Source organism: Apis cerana, linkage group LG9 (assembly GCF_029169275.1).
Source record: "Apis cerana isolate GH-2021 linkage group LG9, AcerK_1.0, whole genome shotgun sequence".
Lineage (NCBI taxonomy): Eukaryota > Metazoa > Arthropoda > Insecta > Hymenoptera > Apidae > Apis > Apis cerana.
The window spans coordinates 11,233,973-11,246,786 of record NC_083860.1 but is presented as its reverse complement, the minus strand read 5'-3'; the positions used below and the strand labels follow the sequence as shown (position 1 = coordinate 11,246,786).

At 43.4% G+C, this 12,814-nt stretch overlaps 1 protein-coding gene across 4 annotated transcripts in view; it reads right to left on the bottom strand.

The window, feature by feature from the left end:
• Positions 1–12,814, bottom strand: part of LOC108000589 (insulin-like peptide receptor) — a 36,492-nt gene that overhangs the window by 19,781 nt on the left and 3,897 nt on the right. For 3 of the 4 annotated variants that reach the window (XM_062079661.1, XM_062079660.1, XM_062079658.1), the window contains one exon: positions 512–1,675. In XM_062079661.1, the coding sequence (XP_061935645.1) occupies positions 512–795 (284 nt within the window). In that variant the 5' untranslated portion in view covers positions 796–1,675. Of the gene's footprint in view, positions 1–511; positions 1,676–11,325; positions 11,462–12,814 lie in introns of those variants that run through there. The other variant, XM_062079659.1, reaches the window with a different exon arrangement.

Genomic DNA, 12,814 nt, shown 5'->3' with positions numbered 1-12,814 from the left:
GCTTTTAAAAAAATTTTGACCGCCCATTCGATACATTCTTTTCAGTGAACGTGAAAACAAAGAATCCAAGGAGGGAAAATTTCTACTTGGATGCTAAAAAAGATCCTCCGCTTTTAAAAAAAATTTGGCCGCCCATTCGATACATCCTTTTCGGTGAACGTAAAAATAAAGAATCCAAGAAGGGAAAACTTCTACTAAAAAGGATCGCCGAATGGGTTCGTTTTTGAAAAAAATTTAACCGCCCATTCGATTGTTGTCACGCATCCTTTTCAGTGAACGTAAAAATAAAGAACCCAAGGAGGGAAAATTTCTACTTGGACGTTAAAAAGGATCCATCGCTTTTAAAAAAAATTTAACCGCCCATCCGATCGTTCGCGCATCCTTTTCAGCGAACGCGAAAACGAAGAATCCTCTTTGGGAATATTTCTACTTGGACTACTTGGATCGTTCGTTCACCCGAAAATGGGGTTGTCGAATGGGGAAAAATGGTTGCTCTCCCCTCCCGAAGTACCTGGAATCTATCGCCCTGTTGCGCCTGTAGGAACCGATTCTCTCGTAGAACGGATCTCGGGGGTCGTCCCTTTTTCGGTGGTGTCCGTTCCCGAGGACCGACTGCTCGATCCCGTAATCGGCCACGTACCCTCTCCTAATCTCGTCGTAATCGTCGTCGAGAGCGGGAGTGGCGGTGCTCCAAGTTGCATCGAATTGGCAAGCGGCCAGCGACACGGCGGCGCACAGCAGCAACATCACCGGCGACCACCGCCGCCACCACCACCGCCACCTCGTCCCCCCCATCCTCCTCTCGCCACGGCCAACAACACGGCGGCGCTGCGCTTCGCCGAGGAACGGGGCGAGATCGTCAAACCTTCCCCGAATTACCTTCCCTCCTCCTCCTCCTCCTCCTCCGCCTCCTCCTCCGCCTCCTCCGCCTCCTGTCGCCTCTCCCTTCGTCCTCCCCCTCCACCTTCGCCCGATCGATCGATCGATCGATCGCCACCACGACACCTCTCGTCGCGTTACAACCACCCCTTTCTCCCCTGCCCCGACGCCTCGATCTCTCCCAACCGAGGAGGATCGATCATTCGATTCGATTCGAGAACGGAGAGAGAGAGAGAGAGTGGGTGGATGGTGGCGCGTATGTATATATCCGATTCAAACCAGATCTTTCCGCCTCTCCTCACGTGAATACGATTGTTTCGCCAGAAAGAAAATCCTCGAGCGAAAAATGTATAAATAAATTCGCCTCGATTTGTTATCTCCGACTTTCCTTACGTCTCCTTACGCGAAAAGAAACCGCGGTCACGGCCGATCCGTCTTCAAATGACTGCCGAACGACCTCGTCCGCGGATTCCCCTCTTCCCGCCGCTCCAATAGACCGCGATGCCTTGATCTTCCAGTTGTTGCCTCGGATCTCGGTTACTCGATCCTTCGTTTCTTTTTCAATCAGACGGATTAAATGAGTTTTCGTGAGATGCCAAGGATCTCTGTGGATTCCTTTTGATCGAGTAGTTTCTTTTTCTTGGGGGGCGAGGGAGGAGGTTTCCTTTCTTCCTCTTCTTCCTCTTCACAGCTTTTTAGCAGGCTCTAGACGGCGAACGAGAGAAGAGACGCTCAGAGCAGCTTCTTGTTGAAGATGAAGAATTTCCCGCCCCTCATAGCTCCGCCAGTGGAACGCCTGCAATCAATCGAACGAAGAGGATGTTACATGTATGCACGTATGCAACGGGGAGGGGGGGATTAATCCCGGGGGTGATTATTCCAACGTTCCTTTTAACGGATCGTCGTTGCGGATAGTCGTCATCGAAGGCGTGTGTGACTAATTGACCACTTAACCCTTAAACGAGCCGTCTTCAAATCTATTTATAGTCCGCTGTGTTTGTCCGCGACAACCGGGATACACCGTTTCCCTTACAGTTCTTCGGATTCTTGTGAGATAAAGAAGAAGGATGTCGACCTCTTTCCATTTCTTACTATATATATATATATAGAAATTACGTTGGCAATTAGTCGATGTCCCCTAAATTACCGAGATACGCACAATATTTTTATATGTAATTACGGTAGAAATGTTACTTTCACGGGTCGGAGAATCCCATTTACGAACACCGGTTTAAAAATATTCGCATTTGCACGCGCCGATCGATAATTGGTCAAAGTGGAGAAAGGAGGAAAAAAAGGAAACGAAAAGAAACGTTCGAAATGGCGACAGCGGAGAAGGAAGGACGAATTCAACGAAACACCGGATCGATTAAATATAACTTCGCTCGAAAGAATCTTGATCGGATCTCGTCCAACCTCGAAACGAAACTTCGTCCGTCAACGTTTGACGCGGGCCTCAAATTGCCCGTAACGCGTGCGATCGAAATTAAGAAATAATTAAGGAAAACAACGCGGCCACGAGAATGACGAATGCAGAAAAATTACGCAAGGGACGTGTGTCGAACGTCTGGACAAGTTGATAAACAGCTTTCGCGGAAAAGGAGAGAAAGAGAAAGAGGAACGAAGGATACGAGGAGGGGGAGTCGCGAAATTTAAATTGATAAGCGGTGAAAGGGATTCCGCGCAAACAGCCCCCCTCTCCCCTGTTAACTCCGCACGCACAAACCCTCCAACCACCCACGATAAACAACACGAAAGGAGAAATCGATCACTCTCACGATCTCATCCAACAGTTACATTCGCGGCGGACGTATTGGTCAACGTTCTTCATAAAGTTGCAGGCATAAATCATGACCGGCCATTTTATCTACCAGCGGGACAGCTCTTTAAAACTGCAGCCATGGAGTGCTCCGAGTGCATCGTTGCGCGTAGGTGGATCTCGAGACAGCAACAAATGCGTTGTTGTAGAAATTTCTGGTTCGCTCTCGAACCGAGCAGGGATAATAAAAACAGAGAGAGAGAGAGGCAAAATTTTTTGGAATTCGAGGAGGAAGGGGAGGGAGGAAAGAAGGAAGGAAAGAAAGAAAGGAAAGCGATGAAACGCGTCTCTCCCCCCCTAGCGGATTCGTTAAAACAGCTGGAACACGTGGTTCGATAAAATGATAGTTTTGCTACACGTGTATGCAAGATATCGAGAGAAGGCGTACATAGTTGCCGCGCTCCTCCACGGTTCGTTTATGTATATTTACGTGACACGTGTAATTACGCTGCACCACCGTCGAGCTTGGAACGTGTTTTTTGCACCAAAATCGAGGACCTCCCTCGATAGCGAGGCCACCGTATCTGCGTCGTGTCTCGCCGACCGAAAATTCGAATTTATATCTCGCCTTGTTCCATCACGAGACACGTTAAACGACACGTTGATGATTCTTTATGAAATATCCTCTTTTTCTTTTCTCCCGTTCTCCCGCCCCTTCTCTTCAAGTTGAGAGAGGGATAATTCCAGCGAAGAGAAATTGATCGTTTCGGTCTGGTTGCCAGGGAAATTCCACATTACTCGCGGAAAAGATGATATTCGAATAATAAAACTGTTGGCGAGCTATTGATTAAATTTATATGTATCGTTAAACGGGCGAGGGGGGATCCATTCATTTCTATTTCTATACGGTAGCGGCAGGAAACGTGGATGTTAAATTGTGGATCGACGTTGAGAATATTGAGGGAGAAACGTGTTTTTTTTTTTTTTTCTTTCGTTCATTCATAATCTAAAGAAGGGGATAAAGATAAATGTTTGAAAAGGAAGATAAAATTCTTCATTGAGAAGGAAGATCAAAACAACACGTTTATTTGGAAACTAATGTGAAATTAATCTCGAATAACATCGTTTCTTATCTATATATATATATATGTATATATATATATATATAGAGAGAGAGAGAGAGAGAGAGACGCAATTTCGTTTCAAATGAAATGAAACTGGAAACTCGTAATTACGCATTTTATTTTTTTTCTGATTTCATTGAAATTAAAATCGTGAAATAGTTTATTATCGAATCAATTCCGCGTGGAACTTAATTTACACACTTTATTCTCCCTGTTGGCGGGCATCGATAAATCGTCCCATTGGAGAATTTCAATGAATGAAGACGATTAATTGGGGAAAATTGGGGCCGATCTCCGTTCCGAAACAAATTACGATAAACGCGAGTTATGTATTTCCATGTACACGGCCGAGTACATCGATCGATATTTATTTTTGTTTTCATCCCAGAATAATCGCATTATCGTTTCGTTACGCGTTTAATCTTCCGACGACGAAAAATTTGAAATTTTCCCTTTTCCTTTTCTTTTTTAAATCCTCTCTCGATGGGATCTAATCGCGATAACTGATCGATCGATCGACCAATTGGAGAAAAAGGACGAGATTCCCTGCTTCCAACGTGATTTTCGAGCGTTGATTTTCCTCGTTACACGATACGTCCGCGAGATAATCCACGCTCCGTTGAAAAACAGACGATGGGGGAAGAGGCGTACGGAGATAATAAAGGGTCGATGCCTCTTTCGTACGACGCCTCGTAATTAATTCCTCGCTCTCGAAATACTCGGTCGGGGCTATTGAGAGAGACCGAAATCGTGTATACACACGCGCACGTATATACACACACGCGAGCTGTCACGATCCCGCCCATTCATAAGTTGACGCAGCGCCGATAACGAGCTGATAACCGACAGCGGATCGGCCTCGTCTCCCTCTAGCTTTCTTATCGTCCACCACTGTCGACCGATTTCTCGTGGATACGCGCCTCGAATTGAAATTGCGCCTCGAATTTCACGGAGGAGAAAAAAGAGAAGGGGGGAGAAGAAGATTGGAAGAGGAACGGAAGAAAACGGGGAGAACACGGTCGGATGTAAGACGGGCAGAGGTTAAGGGTAAGGGTAAGAGAGTTAACGATAATACGTTTAGCGTATCGTAAGCAGCAGTTGCAGCGTAGAGCCGGCTATGTAACACGTTATTCGACGCTCTATTTGCAAATGACCTTCGAATTATTTTCAGCAATTCGCGATTCCTAAGAGGAATCCTACCTCGGCTATCGTAGAAACAACACTTAAAAATTGTTAAATACCTTCATCCAACTTTCGATCAATCCGATATTACAACCGTGCCGGTTAACACACGCACACGCACACGCACAGAGGCGAACAGTTTCCAAGTAAACAGGTTTAAGTCGGTTTGAATTATTAATGGCCATAAGATAAATAGTCGTGTATACCTATTTAACGTGTATTTATAATTTTTTTTTCTTTTTTTTTCTTTTTTTTTACAAATATCCTACCGCGTACAATTCGAAGAATGTCGGAGACATTGATTCGTACAGAGAGAGAGAGAGAGAGAGAGAGAGAGAGAGAGAGAGAGAGAGAGAGAATCAACGCGTACGTGAAATATATTCTTATTCCCGTTGGAAAATCGAGAAACTTTTTTTTCGAGAAAAAATTCCAAATTCTCGTGCATAACACCGCCGTTTCTTACGGGGAAATGGACGATAAGGTAGAACGTGATGTAAAAATAAAAAAAAAAAAAAAATAAAAGAAAGAAAGAAAAAGAAAAAAAAACACCAGATTTTAAATTCGTTTTAAATTATTAACGGTTGGCGTGTGGGACAGGTAGTCGTAAATTCGAGCGAGGCAGTTAATAATATTCCGTGTACGAATTGGCAAATTGACGCGGGAGGCAAAACAACGGGTCTTGCTAGGTATTCAACTAGAAAATCGTAGGAAAGAAAGAGAAGAAAATCGCGAGGAATGAAAAAGAAAAGAAAAAGAAAGAAAAAGGATCAACATTCTCGTCGACGGATTTCACGATATGTTGCAAAGTTAATTAACGCATCGGGGGAGCAGGTTGGCATGCAGCACGTAGGCTGGTTCCTAGCACGAAAAGTATGCCAGCCAGAGGCGGCCCAGGGCCGACTGTACGTAGTTGCACGGAAACGTTATTTCATCATTGTGATGGACGTGCGCGTGTATGTGGCGCGCGTGTATTTTCGGTGGAACGAGGGACGAACGCATCGACATCTCGTGGCAATATTTAAGCCCTATCCGTATGAATATGCAACTTTCGAACACTCGTCACGCGTCCATGAAATTTCAACGGTCTAACGTCATCTTTTTTTTACGATCTCCGCCCGTGCGACGCGTGCGAGAATGTAGATGTCGTGCAACGTCTTACAACCTAATACAGATTTCGACAGTGCCGGTAGAGAGACTCTCCTGCCTTTTACGACCTTCGCGCGTATATACCCACCACGAATTCTGTACATATTCTCTATTGTAGGAATTTTAAATTTGTTCGTTCCATCGTTTCCTCGTGATACGAACAACTTATTGGATAATTTTTTTGACATATTTTTAATACATTGATTTGTTACTCCATCGTTGCAAAATCTTCGATATGCATATTTCGAATACTTTGGTGTTAGTTGGCGTGCAAATTTGTAGTCCCTTTCGTAATCTGCTCGTTCGTACGAAAAGAGAATTTTAAATAATTCGTTCGTTCTAACGTTCCTCGTGATACGAACGATCGAGTACGAGCGGATAAATTAGAATAATAAAAAAAAGATAAATAAATAAATAATAATAATAACAATAATAACGATAAGAAAATCCGTTACGGCACGGACTTATTTTTATTATCCGCGGTGCGTTTCATTCACACTGTTGCAAAGCCTCCGAAGTCTGAGTATTTCAACTTTGATAATGCGTACAAATTTGCCCTTTCATAATCTACTCGTTCAAATAAAACGAGAGAGAGAAAGAATGCTATAAAGTAAATTTCACCCCAAGATAATTCGCCTCACGAACCCATAAAGTCAAGATAAACCCTCCTTTTTACGGCGAACCTTCTTATCAAAGATCAAACCGAAAGAAAAGAAAAGAAAGGAAGGAAGAAGAAGAAGAAAAAAAAAGGAGAAAGTACTTTCGGAATCAACGCGTCTCGTAGCTCGAGGACAAAAAGTTCAACTTTATCACGATATTATTTTCTCACGTAACCCATTTCCGGTCTCTTTTATTGACGCAACGACGACAGCAAAGAGCAAGGAGTACGAGAAAAAAAAATATTTGCACAAGATATATACATATATATATATATACGAAGGAGAAAACGAAAAAGAAAAAAAAAAATGATTCGAAGAAACTCGAAGCGCAAAAAAGAGCGTTACTTTTCCACTACGAGGGGAATCATCTCGTTCCACTGATTGTGCCACACATTTCCTGGCCAAGATCGCATACATAAATGTTTACGAGGCCGTGATTTTTACGATTTATGCGGCAAGTCGATGACACTTTCCATTGTCTAAAGGTGTAAAGGGAAGAGGCACAGGAAGTGAGACGGAGGGCTAGAGCAAATACCGTTTGAAAGAACGTCAACAGCTGACTCACGACGAGCGAAGCGTCGTGCTAACCGGACCATAATTAGATGGACATGACGTTGTAACCTCGCATCGAAACTTTCCAGCTCGGGAATCCGTCCGGAACATTCCTCGCGGCGTCCATTTTGTCTTTGCGCGCGCCAAAATGCGACAACGTCGCGCGGCCATTAACCATTAATCGTTCCATCGATCATTTATTATTATTATTCGCTCGTGGAAATTTTTTGAGAAGGACAGCTCTCGAATAATTTCGTAAGAAAGGTGGCGTAACGAGAACGAAATTCCGCATTCCGATCGCGTAATAAACGTTATTAAAAACGTTTAAAACGAGTGGTCCGATTCGAAAATCGGGCATTTCGCGATAACGTTGTAACGATAATGATGGCCGAGGCAACAATAATTATTCGACTCGGTAAATTGCGATTCCGAGCGTATTAAACGCGAAATATTCTGTAATTAATTAAACGAACAAGGTACGGATTGATTAAGCAATTAATTTGGCCGGTATCATCGGGAACGGGCGCGATATCGATGCAATTAAAATCCACCAGTGAAATTGGAAACAATGTTCGTTGGATTATAGTGGATGAGGGGATGTTAATTAGCAGTGGCGGAAAAAAGAGGGGGGGAAAAAAAACAGAAAAGAAAAAAAGAAAAGAAAAGGAAAAACATGTATCCCGCGTTTAACCACGCGACGAACAGGTGACCATGGAATGAAATATACGCCCCGTAACGATATAATTAGCTTAATCATAATTATACGTTGTCGCGCGATGATATACGCGCCGTTTTTACTATTGCACGACCGTGCGAAATTACGCGGTAGAAATGTTACCTTAAAGGACGAATCAAGAGGAGCTCGTTAACGTGTGCGACTTCCACTTCCACAAATTGTTAGGCGAATTTATCTCCAACAAATTTTAATCGATCCCTCTCCCTCCCGCGTTTCCACTTTTCCTCCCCACTTTTCAGAAAGAGACGAGAAGCGAGGAATGCAAGAATAAATCGCTCGGGACGTGGACGATTTCGATTTCATCGAGGAACGTGTTACAACTTTCTACGGGGAAGAAATTCTTTTATCTTTTTTTTCGGGCCTCTATCTCGAAACGAGGACACGGCCGGTTTAGCGAGGCGCGCGAAAGCAAGACGAGCGCAGCCGGGGAGATAATGCTGGATTATTTCTAGAAGCACGAATTATAGTGTTCAAGCGCGTAAACAACGATCACCGCGCGGTGTATAAGCGCGGGCGACGAGGATAGAGAAATCCGAGTTGCGGGATTGTGGGTCAGGACACGCACAGGTGGCGTGGTTGGAGGGAGAGGGGCCGAAAATTGGTTGCATCGGACGTAGGCATCGTTTCGCATCGTGGACAAAGGTTAACGACGCGGGAAACGATATTCGATCGATCCACGAAAATGCCGCGCACTTGCCCCTCTTCTCCCGTCACCCTGCCGCCGTTTAATACACCAAACGAGTGCGTAACTAAGGAGAGTGATTCGAGCATTTTTCCAGTGCACTCTCAAATACGATATAAACTGGGGGGAAAGGAGGGAACAACGTTTACGATCTTCGATCTTCGGCTGTTGCACGCGTTCTTTCTTTATTATCGCGCGTGAAAGTGATCCATTCTCTCTATCGCGGAAGAAAGAAGAAAGGAGACGCGGCTGTATCGGAGAAATGCGAGCGCCTTCGTCGAAATTAGTATCCATTAAACTATAACTTCCTTGGTATCCCCCCTCTCCCCACAAGTAGATCGACTTTCACCGCTTCTGTCTCTCCGGCTTTCGACACAATACCAGCCTTTCTTTTCTCCCCGCGCGAGACAATGGGGAAGGATAATAATAAAAATGGAGTAACGAAAATCCACGAGTTTCCCCGCCCCGTTCGAGGAGAATTTTTCCTTCGGGGACTGCGAGATGCGCGGAGAGGAGCCGTAAAGAGAAGCAACAGGCGTCATCCGAGGGACGGCTGCTACGACGATACGAATGGAGAAGATCGGATTGGGATAAGGGCATGCAAGAATTCGCTCGATTCTAATTCTATCGATGCTCCACTCGCTGAAACGTCGGGGGAGAGTCGATTAATTCCGCTAGAATTCCCGTAGAATTCGTGTGGGTGGAATTAGTTTAGCTGGCCGATTAATCGTATCGGTAACTCGAGGCCTTCCGCCGCGAATCTATCTCTAAAGAGACGCGATAAATTCAATTTCGCCCAATTCGAGGCTTTGTATACAGCTCGTTTATTAACGGGGTGGACGTTAAAGCAAACGAAATTTTCTCCGGTGAAAATAAGTTGTTCTCGGCCTCCTCCAGTAACAGGTACTGTCTGCTGAAATCGGTCATTAATCGGAAATTGGAAAACTGGTGGAATAGGTCCGAGCGTAATAATACGCGCAATGCATCTACATAACCGGATCGCCGATTTGAATGATTATCGAGCCCCGCATAATAGGAGGTCGGTTAAGTGCTCTGGTATCAGAGGTTAATGACTTATGGAAATTTCGACAGGGTCGCGTTGTGGCAACGTTCGTGTCCTTCCCGCCGTTCACAATTTCGACGTGACGAAACGCGACGTGGCGATCGGATATCGCGGAATCGGCGATTTCGATCCTATCTTGGATCGTGTTTGGGCATAGCTGGTGTTCCACGCGGGCGAGAGTAATCGAGTTTCGAGTAACTGGTAGACGGTTTTCAAAGCTTGCTAGCTGGGCCCACGCGTCGCTTTCGCGCGAAATTACGCGTGTCAAGAGTTCAAGAGACCGTTCCTCGGTCTTTTCTTCTCCAGTGGAGCTTGCGTTTCGTTGCAGCACCGACGCACGAACACTTGGAAAACGTTCAAGATGTTGTTTACGAGGCGATAGATCCCTCTCGGTCTTATATGGCCACGTGTTCGAGACGCGTGTGTCCTTTTCGGTCGATTTTATTTAGCCACGATGCACGGGTTGATTCACTGAGATCTATGGGCGATGAACGGTGAAGGCTGGTTTCGGAGCAGCCAGGGAGGTCGGTTCACGGACTGGATCTTCCTTCCATTCGATTTAAATAGTTTTAAATATTGGACAATAGAGAATAGTGGAGAATTGTATCGAATTTGATTAGCGAGAAGAAAGATTAATTAATCGTGAAATAGTAGTGATGAACAAAGCGATTATTTTTCTTATATTGTAATAATGTATCATCGAAATGTAAATTATACGATTTGTGTTGTGATACAATTATTTTTTATGGAAGAAATAGGTAACGATATCAAGGACAACAATTCGTTCATTCGTTTATTTTCAACCGTTGGAATGTAGATTTTCCTTTAACAGTTGAGGACCGAGAGAAGTTCGAAATAAAATGTGTTTACCGTTACTCGGTTTTTCCGCATTGCGATGCTCGGCCAGACTAGAGAACGTGTCGTACGTTGGTTTTACACTCCGTTTCTCGAATGAAACGGTGCAAACGTCCTTTGTTTCTGAATTTTCAGACAAATGACCTATTTTTCGAACGGAAAAAGATGAGAATTTCGCTTGCACTCTCTTTACTTTACAAATTTATCAGAATCAAGAAAATATTTTATCTTTTATTTTCCCGAGAGAAACGAATATATTTTTCTCGTAAATTATAAATATCATTTTGATGATTCTCTTACAAACAAACTTATAAACTTGGATATGATGAAGGAAACAAGGCGGTAAAAAAAAAAGAAAGAAAGAAAGAAAAAAGGAATATACCAAAAATCTAAAATAAATATCTAAAAAATATAATTTTTTCTTTGATTCTTAAAAGATCTTCATTCCTTCGTTCCTGTGTCAATTTGCCACGAAATTCCGAACATTCGATTCATTTTACGCATACAAAAAACTTGGAAAACCGATATGTTGCATAAAATCAACTCTGATGATTTTTAACGCGTCACGATTCGAATCGAGTTGATTAATCATTCGGGGCGATCGTAAGAAGAGCACCACGACGATAATTGTACGTCACTTTCATCGTCCTTGAACGTAACAATTTCGTTTTCCATCCGCTGAAGTTACCTTAGATGACGGGACACAGTTGCAATCCCCACACGAGGAAATTTCCACTTTTCCAATGGACGAACATGGAATAGCACAGTGAATGGATATTTCCACAACGCCACTTTCGTTTTCGATTAGTTTGTTACTAGTTGTTGGCCGCCTGATAACACGAATACCACGCATGCTATTGACTGGGAGCAAAGTCGTAGAATTATGAAAACGCTATTCATTCACTCGTAGAAAAATATTTAAGATAAGCCGGTGATTATGAATCCAAGTATATAGAAAAATATTTGATAAATCGATGATCATTATCCAAGTTATCCGCTAAACAAATATTATTTTTATACAAAATAAAATTCACGGCGAGTCTATTTATTACATTTAATTTTGCCACGATAAAAATAGGACTAGATATAACTAGAAAATTCACGAAGAATTGGATCAAGTATTATATTTAGAAAGATATTTTTCTAATACTCTTAATATCGTTTTTCATTCATGAGAGAATGAATCGATAGAGCATAATAAAAATCGAAGAAATTGCATCATGGTCACGATAACGTTATCGGAACGAGGTATTCGTTTCTTGTGTTCTTTTTTTTTTTTTTTTTTTATCATAGCGTCAAATTTTTTAAATCGATTCGCGTATTACGTAAACGCCATCGCACTATTAAAAATCCGCCTTTGGCGTTCGCTCGATGTTTTTACACGAAACATCGATCGTTTTTTATCGATAGATCTCGTTTTGCATTGCCCGACCAAACAGCGCCCCCACCAAGCGCGCCAGACTGCGGCACTAACGAGATCATCATAACAGTGACAGACACACGGAGCCCTTGAAACTAAATGTCGCGTCGTTGTTTCCGTTCCACGATCTCAACGATGTTTTCTCGCGATCGTTATCGAGTTCCGGCACACTCTCCGATTAGTTCGTTTGTATTTCTTTTTTACCGGTCGCGACACGTCGACGTTATTTTTAGACCAAAGACTGATTACCGGAGGCTGAGATAATGGGGCCGATCGGACGCAAGTACACATATACAATCGAAAATACACGGGAAATATTTTGGCATTCGTTAAACGGGAAATCTTCTAAACACTCGAGTCGCCTCTTTATCTTCGAATTACGTAATCGGTATTTTACGATGCAGTATTGTTTACAATGGCCGAAATTTTTCGCGCTTTTTTCCCTTTTACGCTACAGCCCTCTGTACTCGTCGCGTGGCAAACGTAACGTGGTCGGCCATATTTACTCGGCATCCGAACGAAATTCTGGCAGCTACGCAAGGATGCTCGATAGAACGATCTACGATAAGAATTTTGTTTACGAGGTAACACACTCCCTGTTAACGGGCTATAATTCCTAAGATAATCGTAGTCACAGAATATCGTTGCGTAACGATATTTCCTCGTCAAGTTACGATCCGCTTAAATCGCGTTTAGCTTTGATGCACGGTCACGTGACATTCGATTTTTCATCGTGTACACGACACTACACACAACT